The sequence below is a fragment of the Mustela nivalis genome (assembly GCF_964662115.1).
Source record: "Mustela nivalis genome assembly, chromosome: 16".
Taxonomy (NCBI): Eukaryota; Metazoa; Chordata; class Mammalia; order Carnivora; family Mustelidae; genus Mustela; species Mustela nivalis.
Genome location: NC_139035.1, coordinates 29,928,675 through 29,946,660, shown reverse-complemented (window position 1 = coordinate 29,946,660; position 17,986 = coordinate 29,928,675). Strand labels below are relative to the sequence as shown.

The following is a 17,986-nucleotide window of genomic DNA, read 5'->3' as shown; positions in this document are numbered from 1 at the left end:
AGACCTTGTGGATCAGAAACTCTGGGGGTGGAACCCAGTCGTCCATACTTGATGAAGCTCTCCAGATGATTCTGATGCACAATTAAGAACCATTGTTTCTAGACCAGGGGCCAGCTCATTTTTTCTGAGAAGTGCCAGGTGGTATTTTAGGCTTTGCAGGCTCTCTGATCTCTGTTGTTATTACTCAGCTCTCTCACTGTAGGGCAAAAGCAACAGGAAACAGATATAACCAAATGGATGTGGCTTTGTTCCTATGAGACTTTAGTTAGAGAAATAGGCACTTAGTCCTGGCCAGAGTTTGCTGATCCCTGCTCTAGACTCCTAGACCAGGAGGAGAAACAGTCTTTGGGTCATTGTCAGAGGCAGCATTAATGTAAAACAAGGAACCATGCATAATGGAAGCAGAGTTGCCCAGTTTTGCATCTCTGTTTATGTGCTCACTGTGTGGTTTTGGGCAAGTTCCTGACCTCTCTGAGCTTCAGCTTCTTTGAGCTTAAATTGGAAATAATAGTACTTAACCTTAGAGAGCTGTGAAAATTAAATGAAGAATGCAGGTGGCCTGGTGTCTGGCATGTAGCAGGCATGGTGGCTTAGAAAATACATTGCTGAGCCAGATGTTGGACTCACTGATAATGGAGGTTTCATTTGTTTATAAAGAAAGGATTGAGAATACGAAAAACTACTTGCTTTTAATTGAAAACCAGTAATTTCATTGGAATATATTATGCTTCTGGTAAGTGGATGATTTAATTACATACATGACCCATTTGGATAATTGTGTCTACATTAAGTTTCTAGTATCCTCAGGGCACCTGGGTGGCTCAGTGGGGTAAAACTCTGCCTTTGGCTTAGGTCATGATCTCAGAGTCTAAGGATCGAGCCCTACATCAGGCTCTCTGCTCAGTGGGGAGCCTGCCCCCCCCTGTCTGCCTTTCTGCCTACTTGTGATCTTCCTCTCTCTCTTTCAAATAAATAAATTAAAAAATCTTAAAAAAATTTTTTTCTAGTATCCTCAACTTCCTGTAAGTAATTAGAACAAGAATGGCTCAAGTGGCCACATAACTGTAACCAAACCATGTACTATACAAATCATCACTTGAGGCTTATTTCATTTTACTTGTAGTTTTAAACTCGTTTCTTAAGATTTCCAGGTTCGTATCCTCTCAGTGGTCAAAAGAAGACCGTGCAGGGCCCCTGGTGGTGCTGTCAGTTGAGTGTCTGACTCTTGGTTTCTGCTCAGGTTGTGTTCTCAGAGTCATGGGATTTGAGCCCCATGTCAGGCTCTACGTTCAGTGGGGAGTCTGCTTGTCCCTCCGCCTGTGCCCCTCTCCCCCAATAAATAAATCCTAAAAATAATCACCTGGGACAATTAGGGAGAAACAGTGACATTCTTCAACGAGGACACAAACTGTTTTAAGAAGTAAATCTGGGTCTGAGATTTTTAAATTCCAATAATGAGAAAGTCTCAAAGGTGAAAAACATAAATTTCATGTAAAATATTTTCTTAATACGAAGTGGCTGGTTTCTCAGGAATGGCTGGTGAGTAAGAAAGAGGCTCCAGTAACACAGCGGAATCTCAGAACACAGCTTCAGTGTGACTCGCATTCCCATCTCAACCTGCCCTTCCTGTCTTTGTGACTTTCCTCCAATTGCCTCATTCCTCAAAATATTAACTTGTGCATCTGTTTAATGAGCTAAAATGATCATAAACCCCGCGGGTACTTTAAAAGATTAAATTTAAGAGATTAAATTCTGGTGAACAATGTATATGAAACACTTATTACTTATCAAATTATTTATTTACTTCACAAATAGTAGTTATTATTATAATACTAAGCCACCATCATTATCAAAACAAATGATTAACACGCTCCAAAAGCTTCTGATGTTGGCAGACAGACTGACTGGCACTGGGGCATGTGTGTTAAAGATACGTTGCCAAGTTCTTTGTGTGAATAAGCACACATTAGGAGGCACATAGAGGAGTTTTTGTGAATGTTGCTTCATCACAGTGTAAGAATGAAAATTACATATTTTAAATATTTCATAAGATTGATCTTGCGGAACTTAGGACATAATTTGATGTTAGCTTTCTTTAGTGATATTACTCTTAATTTTAATCTAAAATTGTTTCAATTTACTGAGTGATCTGTTCAGTCATTTTATTACTTTATTTGGTCAAGTTAATTAAAAATTTTTTAACCTCAGGAACCTTTAACAGATGATGGAGAATTTGTATATTGCCTTCCTCGGAAAAATCGTCAAATTCTCGATAATCCATATGATCTTCGGGTGGTCTCTGCCCACAGAGCTAGACACTGCAAAGAATTTTGGATTGTTACTGCATCATTTATCTCAAAGGTAAGATAGAATATGTGTTTTCAGCTTTTAGAATCATAATGGAAAAACATTATTCAATTTAGAATATCTTTGCGTGTAATGACCAGGTAAACCTGGTCAAAAGAAGGACCAGGGTAAACCTGGTCATTTAAGGGATAGTTTATGTTTAAGATATTATTTGGGAGAGGGGCACCTGGGTGGCTCAGTGGGTTAAAGCCTCTGCCTTTAGCTCAGGTCGTGATCTCAGGGTCCAGGGATTGAGCCCCACATTGGGCTCTCTTCTCAGCAGGGAGCCTGCTTCCCTTTCTCTCTCTGCCTGCCTCTCTGCCTGCTTGTGATCTCTGTGAAATAAATTAAAAAAAAAATCTTTAAAAAAAACTTCTTTGGGAGAAACTTAACAGCAAGTTTTTTTCTCTTTTTTTTATAGAGATAAAGGTTTAAGATTCAGTTTTTTTTTTTTTTTTAAAGATCCATTTATTTGACAGACAGAGATTACAAGTAGGCAGAAAGTCAGGCAGAGGGGGGGGGGGGAAGCAGGCTCCCCGCTGAGCGGAGAGCCCGATGTGGGGCTCGATCCCAGGACCCTGGGATCATGACCTGAGCCAAAGGCAGAGGCTTTAACCCACTGAGCCACCCACATGCCCTTCAATTTTAATAATTTGTATTTCAAATACTTATTAAGTGTAGTTTTTTTTTAAAGATTTTATTTATTTATTTGACAGACAGAGATCACATGCAGGCAGAGAGGCAGGCAGAGAGTGAGGAAGGGAAGCAGGCCCCCACTGAGCAGAGCCCAGAACCCCGAGATCATGACCTGAGCCAAAGGCAGAGGCTTTAACCCAACTGAGCCACCCAGGCACCCCTAAGTGTAGGTTTTTGTTTGTTTGTTTGTTTGTTTTTAAAGAAAACGAGACTACAAGGATTTGCTGACATATAGGAATTATAATAGTTAAAAGAAAAAAGCGTTTTCTCAGGTTTGTCAGAAACTTCATTGCCAGATGTATAAACCTCCTATTACACTCTTACATGACGCTCTGATACTTATCACAAATTGTAATTATAGAATTACTTATTTTGATCGTTTTCTTAGTGTCTGACTGCTTCCCCCTACTCTCCCAGCCTCCCAGCTGGGAGAGTATTTGAGCATGGGCAGGGCCACACCTGAATGAAGCAGATCTGTAGGTGTGGATGTGGAGATATCTCTGATGTGTATTATCAACTGAAAGTGGGAGGAACAACTTCTATATAAACAAAACTGTGCACATAAGTACATATGTGCTGATATAGGCAGACTTTTATTTCCAGAAGAAATTGAAGAAAATGTTAACATTCAGATGGGGAAGAGTGACTCTGGGGAAGGGAATTTCTTGATAAAGGCCTGTGGTTCTTGGTTGTCAAAGTAAGGTATCTTGGTAATGGGATTATTAGTCCCTTTGGAACTATTATGCCCCTGTAGTTAAAATTGAGCTCATAAATATTACATTTACAGAAAATGTACAGATTATGAGAATGAAAAATGAACAGATATTTGTGAGAAGTATCTAAAAGTGAGGAAGAAGCTTCTCTTATTCTTTCTCTTTTGGATCATGAGAAATAGCCTTAGAAAATGGCAACTATTGAATCAGTGTGGGAAGGGAAATCAAGTTTGGGTATAGATAAAGTGGTAGAGGTCATCTATAGAACAAGCTTAATTATGAAAGCAAGTAGGTTATAAGGCAAACACAGGCTTTCTTAATTTCTTGAAAATAGTGCATATTTTTTAAAGAAATAAAGTCATGATTTTTGTGCTTTATATTTGCAGGTTACTAAAATAGGTGATGTAGAAGAAATAGAACTCATACCTACTTTGGAATGGCTTTTAGAAAGAAAATGTTACCATTTATTACAGCAATTCAAGATATTTTCTAATTTTCGGTGAGATAAAAGAAAATGAAACCAATTATTTTTAGTATGGTCCTGTGGAAATAGTGACTGGCTGGTTTATGTGTGGGTTCTACTACATAATGACATTTTTATGGGGAATATTAGAGAAAATGGAGTATTCGATAGAAGTTTTTTAGGCAAGATAGAGGTGTAGGAAGATCCTGAACTGCCTCCCTCCCACAGACACAACAGACCTACAGCTGTATGTGCAATAATTTCCTCTGGAAGAGTTCTGAGAACTAGACAGACAGTATCTCCACAACAGAGGATAAAGGCAACATGGAGATAGGTAGAGGAAAGAGAGACTGGCGCTCATCAAAAACCCCACCCCGGGCGCAGCAACCCACAATCAGGAAGGATCTTAAAAATGTGGAAACTACCTGAGGAGTAAAGAATGTTGCTCACATCAGGCACCCCAGTCCTTGGGTTCTGCACCACAGAGAGGAGCCACCAAAATGGAAAACAATGGGAATTATGTCCAGGAAATCCACAGAACCTAGGCAATGGAGAACCTGCTCATAAAGGGTTTGTATGCACACTCAGCTCACCCTGGGACCCAGAGCAAAAGCTGCACCTTGAAAAGTGGCTAAGCCACGTGTAAAGAAGACCCACTTACTATTTTTAAAGTGAATGCCAGAAAAGCAGGAACATTTTGGGACTCTTTCTGGGATAGAAGTACTAGCAGGGTCCGTTTTTGCAATCCCATTCTCCCTTGACAGTCACTGTTTTGGTAGTCTTCCTATATAACCTGAGCACACCCCAATCCCCCATACCACAGGTGCACCACAGCCATCTGAACAGGCCTCCCATCCATCCCTAGCCATAGCTGTAACCCCACCCCAGCTTGCCAGGTGAGTGCCCTGCCCCTCCATTGCTACATCTGCGACCTCACCACAGCCAGCAGGTGTGCGTAGCCCACATTTAGCACTCCACTTGAGCACCTGGCATCAATGGCCAGAGGGGATTTCGCTTCTCAGCCTCACAGATCACCTGCACGAGGCTACTACTTCAAGTTTGGGAAAGGTAGCTGTTTTGCCTAATACATAGGAAAAAAAAAAAAAAACCAAACACAGAAAATCAGGCAAAATGTGACAGAGGAGTATATTCAAATGAAAGAAGAAGACAAAACCCCAGAAAAAGACCTTAATGAAATGGCAATAAGTATATTACCTGATAAATAGTTCAAAGTAATGGTCAGAAAGATGTTTTCCAGACTTGGGGGAATGAACACAGTAAGATGAACACATCTTACTGGATGTAAGAACACATGGATGAACACAGTAAGAACTGCAGCAAAGAGAAAATACCAAATGGAAGTCTCAGAGCTGAAGTAGAATAAGTTAATTTAGAAATACACTAAAGGTGTCAACAGCAGACTGGATGAATCAGAAGAGTGGGTCAGATAGTGAGCTAGACTACAGAACAATGGAATTCACCTGGACAGAGCAGCAAAAAGAAGAGAGTTTTTTTTTTTTTTTAAATGGAGATAACGTAAGTGACCTCTGGAACAATTTCAGGTGGAGTAACATTCTCATTATAGGAGTCACAGAAGAAGAGGGGACAGAAAAACATATTTGAATGGCTGAAAATTTCCTTAAGCTGGGGGAAGTAAACAGATATCTGTATCTAGGAAGTCCAGAGAATATCAAATAAGAAGAACCCAAAGAGATTCACAACAAAATATAGTATACTTAAAATGTCAAAAGTTAAAGATAGAGAATCATAGAAGCAATGAGAGAGAAATAACTTGTTACATACAAGATAAACCCATAGGCTATCAGCATATTTCTCAGCAAAAACTTGGCAAGGCAGAAGGGAGAGGCAGAACATATTCATAGTACTAAATGAAAAAAAAAAAAAACTGCAACCAAGAATACTCTACCCAGTAAGGTTATAATTCAGAATTGAAGGAGATGAAGAGTTTCCATATAGCAAAAGTAAGGGACTTCATTACTGCTAAACTAGCCTTATGAGAAACTCTAAGGGGGATTCTTTAAGCTGAAAAGAAATGGTACTAATTAATGACAAGAAAACATATGAAAGTGAAAATCTCACTGGAAAAGGTAAATATATAGTGAAGGTAGTGAATTAATCTTTTATAATCATTTATAAAGCTAACAGGTCAAAAGACCAATGTAGTAAAATTAAGACTACAATACTAAGTTAATAGATATACACAGAACCTTACATTCAAAAGCAGCAGAATACATTTCTTCTCACATGCACAGGGTACTCTCTCCAGGAAAAATAACCAAAATTGTATAGGGTGTAGCAAAAACAGTTATAAGAGGGAAGTTCATAACCATACAGGCCTACCTTAAGAAATAAGAAAAATCCTACCAGGTGGTGAGTATTAGAGAGGGCACGGATTGCATGGAGCACTGGGTGTGGTGCAAAAACAATGAATACTGTTAGGCTGAAAAGAAAAAAAAAAAAAAAGAAATAAGAAAAATCCCAAACAGCTTAACTTTATACCCAAAGGGACTGGAAAAGAAGAGCAAGTTCTACTAACCCAAAGTTAGTAGAAGGAAGGAAATAATAACAATCAGAGTGGAAATAAGTGAAATAGAGACTAAAAAGACAATAGCAAAGATTGGTGAAATGAAGAGCTGATTCTGTGAAAAGATAAAATTGACACATGCTTAGGTAGACTCACCAAGAAAAAAAGAGAAAGGGCTCAAATAAAATCAGAATGAAAGAAGTTACAGCTGATACAATAGAAATATGAAGGATCATGACAGTCACTATGAACAATTATGCACAAGCAAACTGAAGAACTTACAAGAAATGGATAGATTCCTAGAAACATTCAACCTACCAAGACTGAATCGTGAAGAAATAGAAAATTTAGATAGTAATGAGATTGAATCAGTGATCCAAAACTTAGCAACAATGTCTAGAATCTGTTGGATTCATTGGTGAATTTTACTAAACCTTCAAAGTGTATTTAATACCCATTATTCTCAAACTCTTTCTCCCCCACTCCAAAAAAAGGAAGAGGAAGGAATGCTTCCAAAGTCATTTTATGAGGCCAGCGTTACCCCAATACAAAAACCAGAGGACAATACACAAAGAACATTACAGGCCAATTTCCTTGATGAACTTATATGCAGAAATGCTCAACAAAATGTCAGCAAATCAGATTATAAAATACACAAAAAGGATCATCCACCATGGTCAAATGGCATTTATTTCAGGGATGGCAAGATAGTTCAGCATCTATAAAATGTGATACACTGTGATATACCACATTAAAAAAATTGAAGATAAAAATCATGGTTATCTCAATAGAGGCAGAAAGAGAATCTGAAAAATTCATTCATTTATGATAATGCTCTGCAAAGTGTGTATAGAGGGTGAATACCTTACCATAATAAAAGCCATATTTGACAAACCCACAGCTAAAATAATATTCAACCATGAAAAGCTAAAATCTTTTTCTCTAAAATTAGGAACAAGACAAGGATGACTACATTCCCCAGTTTTATTCAGCATAGTATTGGAAGTCTTAGCCGCAGCAGTTAGTCAAGAAAAAGAAAAGGCATCCAGATTCGAAAGGAAGAAGTAAAACTGTTTTTTAAAGATGGCATTATACTCTGTGTTAAAGAACAGAGTTGTAGGTATTGCAATCTCAGATTTTAAGACATGCTACAAAGCTCTAGTAGTCAAAGAGTATGGCACTGGCACAAAACAGACACATAGATGAAAGGAACAGAATAGAGTGCCTAGAAATAAACCCATGGTTGTATAGTTAATTAATCTATGACAAAGGAGGGAAGAATATGCAATGGTAAAAAAATCTCTTCAATGTTGGGAAAACTGAACAGCACCATTCAAAAGAAGGAAATTGTGCTACTTTCTTATACCAAACAGAATAAACTCAAAATGGGTTAAAGACTTGAATGTATGACCTGAAACCATAAAACACCCAGAAGAAAAATAGGTCATAAACTCCTTGACATTGGTGACATTTTCTTGGATCTGACTTAAAGGCAAAGGGGTCAAAAGGAAAAATAAGCCAATGGAACTGATGAAGTTCTAGAACCTAGGTGAGGTTTGGTGGGCTGAGGTCCGGAGCCGATGACCAAGAAAGAATTCTTGAGACATCTTTGGTGCAAAATGGTGGTTTATTAAAGCACGGGGACAGGACCCGTGGGCAGGAAGAGCTGCTGCCCCGGGTTGTGAGGGATGGCAGGTTATGTACCCTGCTGTTGGGGGAAGGGGAGGGGAAGGGAGGTTTCAGTGGAGTTTTCATATGCTAAAGAGGGCCTAACGACATCTAACTGAAAATCTTCTGAACAGTGAAGGAAGCCCAACAGTAGAATGAAAAGGCAAACTACTGACCAGGATGAGATATTTGCAAACCATATATATGTAATGAATTGATATCCCCCAAAAAAGGGAATTCATACAACTTGATGACAAAAATAATCACTTAAAAAATGAGCAGAAGGGGCAACTGGGTGGCTCAGTCAGTTGTGTATCTGGCTCTTCCTTTTGGCTCAGGTCATGATCTATGGGTCCTGGGATCAAGCCCTGGATTGGGCTCCATGCTCAGTGGGGAGTCTGCTTGAGATTCTCTCTCTCCCTCTGTCCCTCCTGCCTGTGTGTGTTCTCTCTCTCTCTCTCTCTCTCTCTAATGAATCAATCTTTTTTAAAAAAAATGGGAAGAGAATCTGAATAGACATTTTTCCAGGATCTGCCTATGGTTGCCAAAAACAGACACATGAAAAGATGCTTAACATCACTAATAATCAGGGAAATGCAGATCAAAACAAAATAAGGTATTCCCTCCTACCTATCAGAATGACTATCATTAAGATTTGATGTGGAGAAAAGGGACTCTTGTGTACTGTTTGTGGGAATATAAATTGGTGTGGCCATTATGAAAAACAGTATGGAGATTCCCGAAAATACTAAAATTAGATCTACCATATGATCTAGCGAGTTCCCTTCTGGATATCTATTCAGAGAAAACCAAAAGACTGAGTTGAAAAGACACATGCATTCCTTTGTTTATTGCAGCACTATTTACAATAACTAAAATAAAGAAGGAACCACAGTTCATTCATGGATGAATGGATAAAGAAGATGTGATACATACATGCAATGGAGTAGTACTCAGGGGCACCTGGGTGGCTCAGTCATTAAGCGTCTGCTTTCGGATCAGGTCATGATCTGAGGGTGGGATCGAGCTCCGCATCGGGGTCCCTGTTGGGTGGGAAGCCTGCTTCTCCCTCTACCACTCCCCTGCTTGTGTTCCCTCTCTTGCTATCTCTCTCTGTCAAATAAATAAAATCTTAAAAAAAAAAAAAAAAAATGGAGTCATACCCAGCCATTTAAAAAAAAAAAAAAAAAGAAAGAAAGAAATCTTGTCATTTGTGTCCATGCTAAGTGATATGAGAAAGAGGCAGATACCATATCATTTCACTTATATGTGGAACCTAAACAAAAAATCCTACACTCAGAAATACAGAGGATAGAGTTGTAGGTTGCCAGAAAAGAGAGGTGTTGGAAGGGGGATGAAGCGAGTGAAGAAAATTGGAAGGTAAAGATTTCCAGTTGTAAAGTAGACCTTGAGGATGTAATGTACACTCAGTAACACCATGTTAACTCTGAATCATAACAGACGTTAACTAACTGCTCCTTGGTTCACAGTGTATACACTGATGTCAGATTACTGTGTTATATACCTGAAACTAATATATTAATATTGTATGGCAATTATACCTGAGTAAAAAAATTTTTTAGATTAAATTTGCTCATTTAAATATTAGAACTCCTCATCTTCTTGGATAAATATTATAAGAAAATTATTTTTTATGATTGAATTTAAATTAACTATAATGACCTTAATTTAATTGACCTTTTGTTTTTCATGCATTTATTCATTAAACACATTTATTTATTTGAAAAATATTTTGTGTATTATTTGATAGCACTAGCAGGGGAGGCAGAGGCAGAGGAAGAATCAGACTCCCTGCTAAGTGGGGAGCCTGATCTGGGGCTCGATCCCAGAACCCTGAGATCATGATCTCAGCAGAAGGCAGACACAACCTATTGAGTCACCACGCACCCCTAAACAAATATTTATTGAGAGCTTGCTAAGAATCTTTGTTCCAGATGCTGGGGATACTCTATTGAACAAAACAAATGATTGTCCTGCTCTCAAATAACTTCTAGTAGGAGACATATAGACATATAGATACGTAAAACATCAGGTAGAGAAGGAATGTTATAATGGAAAATAAATCAGAGAATTAGGGAGCTGGACAGCTTGTTGATTCAAAGTCATCATTTAAAAATTTACCTAGTTTTAAATGACGGGAAATGACAGCAGGATTCCTGAGACTGCTGATCCCTCACACAAAGTCCCAGACTTGTTCTTTTTGTGTTTGTGTCTAGTGTTTTCCTTTGTGTGTAACTGACACGTGATGTTACATCAGTTTCAGGTGTACAGCAGAGTACTTCTGGGTCTCTGGGTGCTCTGCGCTCCCCACAAGGGCGGCTGCCATGTGTCTCTACAGCGCCTTTACACTATCTTCCTGCTTCTGTGTCTGTGTTTCCTTGTGGTCTGCTGCTATCTGCTGGAGGCTAGGAAAAGACAGTAGTAGTATTTTAAATGGTTACATTTAATATGATAAACGGTTGAAGATCTTTTTTAAGAGAAGTGAATGGATTTGTGGCAGAGAAGTTCCTCACAGAACAGACACTTGCTGGTACTTCTTTTGTCCCACTGTTATGGGCCCTGATTAGATGTAATCATGTAGAAAATGTACAAAGTCTGTGTTCCTGTAGAACTTCCAATTCTAATGCAGGGAGATCGATAATAAGTAAGTAATATGATTATTTCAGCTAGGGATAAGGGCCAGAAAGATAATAAAGTGGAGAAATTAAGCAGAGATGTGTATGTGTTGCTGCTTTAGAAAGGATGGCCAGATATGTGCTGTGTAATCCGAGGCCTGAATGCTGAGAATAGTCTCAATACAGCTAAGGTGAAAAGCTCCAGGGCAGATCCAAGGTGAGTGTGTATTCAAGGCTAGATGTGGTGTGGCTGAAACACTGGAGAAGGGTGGGAGGTGAGGGAGCCGGTCTTGTAGGGACTGAACCAAAGCATGTGGCAGTGGAGATGGGGCGTGGAGACACGGTTCCGAGCAGGACCTCTTCGAGAACGTGTGTGACAGCCGCATCTCCGTCAGCCAGGCAGCAGCTTACGATAGTAGGAAAGTACTGTTCTCTGAATCCGTTTATTTAAACTGTCAGTGTTGGGCTTTCCACTGTTGTCCTTGCCTGTGATCAATCCTTAGGGTCCACTCCACTCTGAGTAATTTTAGTTGATCAAACTTTCAAAACACAGTTGGAACTGGGATGAGTCATCTTTTTATATGACATTTGGCATCAGTCATTCCATGGTCAAAATGATGAATTTTCTTAGAAAAGTATAAATTAAAGTTTAGTTGGCTTAAAACTGATAAATTCATCTTATTTGTTTTTTATATATTTTTAAAGATTTTATTTATTTGACAGTATGAACAGGGGTAAGAGGCAAAGGAAGAGGGAGATGCAGGCTCCCCACAGAGCAGGGAGCCCGGCATGGGATCATGACCTGAACCCAAGGCAGACAACCAACTGAGCCATGCAGGCGTCCCCTTCATTTGACTTTTGAATTTTATTTTTAATATTTTATTTATTTATTTATTTTTATTTGACACACACAGAGAGAGAAAGGTCACAAGCCAGCAGAGAGAGGGGGAAGCTGAGCAGGGAGCCAGATGTGGGGACCCTGGGATCATGACCTGAGCTGAAGGCAGAGGATTAACCCACTGACCACCCAGACGTTCCATTTTTAATATCTTTTGTAAAGTTTCTTATGACTAACATTGTAGCAAGTAACGGTCCAAACAGAAAATAAGGTCAATCTGCAGTGCTGGTGGCTTCTGTTGGCTGTGCGGTGTGTGCAGTGCAGGGTGACTCAAGCAGCAGCACCAGCTTCTTAACCTTGGGGGCCTGTCTGGAGGTGTCACTTCTGTAGCCTGTTGTGGACATGCCTCACACTGTCAGCTGGCGGATTCATCTGGGATTCTTTCCAGGAAACTTCTGGAGTCCTGAGGTTCCATGACTAGAGAAAAGTGAGATAGGAATTTAGCTGGAATGCCTATTGGGAGCCTGACTTAAGGTCAAGGTGCTAAATCAGAGGCATTTCTGATTTCTGAGGCCTCAGGTGTGCCTGTTTTTGTGACAGCAGTGGGTTCTTTCAGAATTCCTTCTGGCTTCTGGGAGTCTCAGTCAGCAGTGAGATGGGCTGGTTGGCTTCTTGGGCAGTCCAGACCCTAGCAGTTCCTCTTGCTGCATAAGGAATCTCACTTTGGCAAACTAGCATCACCATTAAATTCCTTCTCAGATAGCTTCTTTGAGTTTTTAAAATTATAAATACATCTTTTCAAAAACAAGTATCAAATAACAAACACTAGCTGATTATTTTTACACATTAGTATGCAAAAATTTCTTATCAATGTACTTTTTCCTTATCACTGGAAATTCAATTGACTCTTGAAATATGAGTCTCTTAAATATAGTAAGCTAATAAATGTATAGAGAGAAGAATATGTTTAGTCAATTTGTTTTCGCATGAGCAAGGAGAAGGGATAGAAGGACAGAAGGAGAGGGAGGGAGAGTCTCGAGCTGACTACATGGAGCACAGAGTTGACTGTGGGGCTCCATCCCACGACCCCACGATCATGACCTGAGCTGAAATCAAGAGCCAGACACTTAGCTGACAGAGTCATCCTGGCGCCTCCAAGAAAAATATATTTTTATAGTGTTTATATTTATTGGGATATTGTAACTAAATTGTGTGTCTATGAGAATTATAGTGACTTTTGCTCTATATTTTGTTGACAGTTTGGGAGAGAAGTGATATGATCTAGTATGTACTTCAGGTAAGATTTAGGATGAATGAAACGTGAATGAAACATGCTCTAGGGAATCTAGCATTTTTAAGATGTTATTAAATGTATTCTACATAAATACATGATTTATGAGTTTATGAAATATAAGAAATGTTTTTCTTTTCAGAGTCAATAAATCATTTGTTACCTGGAAATTGAATGTTAGAAGAATTAAGACAGAGAAGAGCAGGTAAGCTTTTTTTTTTTTTTTTGAAGATTTTATTTATTTGACAGAGAGAAAGAAAGATTACAAGTAGGCAGAGAGGCAGGCAGAGAGGGAGGGGTAGCTCAGGCTCCCCACTGAGCAGAGAGCCTGATGTAGGGCTCGATCCTGAGATCATTACTGAGCTGAAGGCAGAGGCTCAACCCTCTGAGCCACCCAGGTGCCCCGAACAGGTAAGTTTTGATAAGCAACGTAACTCTAAAAGTTTTATTTAAATAGATAATATGGAAGCAGGTATCAGCCATTTTTCACTCAGTGACTGGAAAGTCACTTTATGATGATTAAATTTAACCAATTATGGGGGCACCTAGGTGGCTCAGTCAGGTAAGCATCTGCCTTCAGCTCAGGTCATGATCCCAGGGTCCTGGTATTGAGCCCCGCATCAGGCTCCCTGCTCAGCAGAGAGCCTGCTGACCCCTGTGCTTGTGCCCTCTCTTTCTCTGACAAAATCTTTTAAAAAATTTTAAACCTTTATGATTAAATTTAACCTATCTTATTTTTAAATGCTATTCATATATAAACACAGTACTAAACACTATATTTCCTGGTATGCTAGTCTGTGGTATGAGGAAATCACAGCAGTATAAAGCACTTAGGATAACTTCCTCTGGTCACTTGATGTAACTTTCTGCCTCCAGAAGGGGAGTGACTGCATCAAACCAGTGAGACGGCTGTTAGTCCTAGTTTGCAGGAGGAGCTCCAGCAGCCACATTCTGTGCTGAACTTTGTACTTTGCAGTAATGCTGACTGAATGCAGTTGTGAGAAACAACACAGAGATGATCCAGAGATCTTCTGTTGCCCCTGTGGTGACGTCTTGCAGACCTGCTGTAGGACAGTTGTATGACAACCAGGGCAGAATCCACATATAGCAGACCTCTGTCATGACAGGAGCCCTCCTGTTGCCCTCCTGTTGCCCATCCACCTCACCCCTCCTGAGCCTGGAGCCAGCACTGCTCTGGTCTTCGTTTCTGTGGTTTCGTATTTTCAGGAATAGTCAGGTACAGTCTGCAGACTGTGGGAGGGGAGCTCTGTCCAGGCCGCTGCCTCTGGCATGGTTCCTTTGCTGCCAGGGAGCAGTCCACGGGGACGTGCTGCCGGGTGGTCATTCCCTTGTTGAAGAACACCTGTTGCTTCCCAGTTCTTGTCTCTGTGAGAGACAGCTGCCGCAGCTTTTATAGAAAGGTCTTTATGTGAACAGAAGTCTCCATTTTTCAGGGGGAGATGCCTGCCAGTGCCATCCTGGCTTACACAGTAATTGCATATTTAGGGTTTTTTTTTTTCAGAAATGATTGTTACCATTTTTCATCCCCACCGGCGACATCCAAGGGCTCAGCTTTTCCACATCGGTGCCACCATTTGGAATTGTCATTGGTTTTCACGTAGACATTCTCATGGCTATGTGGTAGGATCTTGCTGTGGGTTGGTACTTTATTTTAAATTGATATATTAGACTATGTACATTCAGTTGAATTATTTTTATGTTAGGGCTTAAGTTTGCCAATTCGTTTTTTGGTCTCAAATTTTTTGGTCTCAATTTCTTCCCTGTGCTTTCTGTTTCTTCTTCCTGTGGATTATTTGAATATATCTTAGAATTCTTTTTGGATATTTTCTATAGTATTTTTTAATGTATCATTTTGTGTGGCTTTTTAGTGGTTGCATTATATATACATAGCACAATTTACTAGTGTTATCATTTTATTAGTTCACGTGAACTGTGGAAACCTTAGCTTTATGTCCCTTTACCCTCCCCCGTTTATAGTATAATTGTCTTCAATATTTCCTCTTTATGCATTTGGCACTATATCAGAAGAGTTAGCATTTTTGCTTCCATCATCAAATATAAGTTGTAAAACTCAAGGATAGTCTATATATTTTTGTATTTATTTTATTTTATTAAGATTTATTTATTTTAGAAAGAGAGAACACAAGTGGGGTAGGGGCAAGGGGAGGGGGAAGAAGACTGCTGAGTGCAAAGCCCGCTGGGGGACTCAATCCCACAACCCTGAGATCATGACCTGAGCTGAAGTCAAGAGTTGGACCCTTAACCGACTGAGCCACCCTGGCGCCCCTACCTTTTTAAAATTTATCCAGTTTGGTTTGTTTATCATGTTCTTCATTCCTTCTCAGTGTTTTGGAGTTCCTTCTATTATTTTGTCATTTAATTTCTGTTTAGAAAGCTTCCTGTAGCCATTCTTGTAGAGCAGGTCTGCTGGCAGCAAATTGTCTTGCTTCTCCTTCAGAAGCAAGAGTCTCCAGACTTGAGTCTGGACTCTGAGTTGGCTGTTCTTTGCTTTCAGCACCAGAAAAAAGCACACCCCTTTCTTGTGGCTTCCAGGGTCATTCAGATTGCTTTTCTTCTATAGATGTTTCTTCTCTTCCTGCTTTCACATTCTTTCTTTTGCCTTTGGTTTTCAGAATTCTGAATTTGATGCATCTTTATAGGATTTCTTTGTCTTTACCCTGTTTTAAGTCACCCTGGCTTCTCACACCTCTGTGTTTGTGCATCCTTTGATAAATTTGGTAAATTTTCATTCATATTTCTTCAAGTGTTTTTTCAGCCCTGCCCTCTTTCTCCTCCCCTTCTAGGACTTCAGACCCAAATGCCAGATCTTGTTTATAGTCCTGCTGCTTACTGAGGATCAGTTTTTTTTACCCCAGTTTATTTGCTTCTCTACTGTGCAGATTGAACAATTTCTGCTATTCTCTCAGTTCACTGATTTGTTTCTCTGTCCATTCCATTTTGCTGTTGAGCCAGTGTATTGATTTTGTAAATTTCGATCATCTATTTTTCAATTCTAAAATTTCTGTTTAGTGCTTTTGTATGTCTTCTGTTTCTTTGTTTGACTTTGTCTTTCTTTGCTTGCTCCCAGGGAAGTTGAAATTCTTGATTCCCTACTTAGCTTTCCCTGGAAACCCCCAGAGGAATGCTAGGGAAGCCTGGTTACCATTTGCTGAGGGTAGAACTTCACACTTTCCACATGGCCTTTTTATTCTGTGGTATCTTGCTAGAGTAGAATGGTTATTGTTGAAAATTTGCTGTCATGCTCGGCTGCCCCTTTCCTGATCCTTTAGCTGGACAGCAGGCATCTGTTGGTGTTTCCAGCTTGCTGGTTTCTTCAACTCCAAGCCTGGAATGAAGGAAGGGGAAAAAAACTACCCAAGGACCTTAGTGCTGTCTTTCCTAGCCAGTCCAGCCTCTCTGCCTTTTAGTATCTTTTTATGTTCACTTCATATATGACATTCACAGTTTTTAGTTGTATTCCGGGGGAAGAACACTGAAAAGTACATATTCTCCATTTTTCTAGAAGCTAGGACCTGAGTTTTAATAGAGTTCTGTGGTATATTTTCTATTATCAAGTAGTTCTGTCCTGTGAGAAGCTTTGGAGAATGTATTTAGTTTGCTGTTATAATAGAATGGAATTTGTTGGTTAGTTTCTAATAGAACCTATGCTTGAATAGTCATCAGATGATGCATTATTTTTCTCTTGTCAGATCTCACCATTACAATTCTAAATTTTTTGTGCTTTCCTCGCTGTTATTTTAATAATACACTCTACTAATTTCTTCATATCTGTGTTAAAATATGTAAGTAAAATCCATTGTATTTTTTTATTATTAATTTTTTATTTTTTATAAACATATATTTTTATCCCCAGGAGTACATTGTATTTTTAAATGAAGAAAAGAAAGTCTTAAAACAGTGTTGAGTACTATGGATTCATGACTCTGATTTATGATCATCATTCTCTTATTAGTAAATATCAAGATTGGGTATGATTTTTGTGGTGTTTCACTTTCTGGTGTGCCATTTGTCTTAGTGCAATCATTTTTCCTGCCCATACTAGTACTCGGGAATGTCTGAACCAGTTCCACCTCTGTGAGGAGCCCCAGGTTCTGTGAGGTGTGTGTAGTGAGAAGGTCTTCTTGGAGACAGACAGTACAAGGCTTTGGGAGAAGCAGGGATAATAAAGGGCCTATGGAGCTTCAGCTTCACTAGCCTCATGGTATATAAAGCTTTTGCCAGTAAAATGGAAAGACAGGAAGAGGCTAATTTCTGATAATTCTGTCTTTTGTATAAAATACAAAAATCAGTCATAAAATTCAGCTACCCCCCAAGTGATCAGTGAAGGGCAGAAGAACCCCTGTTCTTTAGACACTGTTGCAAAAAACTGGATCAAGAAAAGCAAACGTCCCTTTTCTTAATCCAGTTTTTTTGGAGGCTTATCTCTTCCATTCTGTTCTTCTCTCCCCACGTCTGTCTTGGGATGTTGGAAGTGATCTTTTTCATCTTTGTAACCATGACCAGACAGTAGGAAGGGGCTGAGGAAATAGAAAGGTCCATCTTTCCTATTTTAAGATTTGGGTGGTTGGAGAAATTTAAGAAAACTGTCAGTGCCTACTATTTCAAAATTATTAGAACTCAGTGGCATACAATTATAATGTCATCACTTGTTTCCCCTCCTATTTTGTTCACACTCAACACACTCAGTATCATAGCCTTGCTCTCAACATTATCAGCCAAACAGATCTCGTCATGCTTACTGATGTTTA

The 17,986-nt window shown here is 39.4% G+C and overlaps 1 protein-coding gene across 9 annotated transcripts in view; it reads left to right on the top strand.

Moving 5' to 3' along the window:
* Window positions 1–17,986, top strand: part of DNAH14 (dynein axonemal heavy chain 14) — a 348,451-nt gene that overhangs the window by 48,401 nt on the left and 282,064 nt on the right. For 6 of the 9 annotated variants that reach the window (XM_082704493.1, XM_082704492.1, XM_082704488.1 and 3 more), the window contains exons 6-8: window positions 2,209–2,361; window positions 4,142–4,254; window positions 13,339–13,401. In XM_082704493.1, coding sequence (XP_082560619.1) covers window positions 2,209–2,361; window positions 4,142–4,254; window positions 13,339–13,401 — 329 coding nt within the window. Of the gene's footprint in view, window positions 1–2,208; window positions 2,362–4,141; window positions 4,255–13,164; window positions 13,203–13,338; window positions 13,402–14,791; window positions 14,838–17,986 lie in introns of those variants that run through there. The other 3 variants (XM_082704495.1, XM_082704494.1, XM_082704496.1) reach the window with 3 other exon arrangements.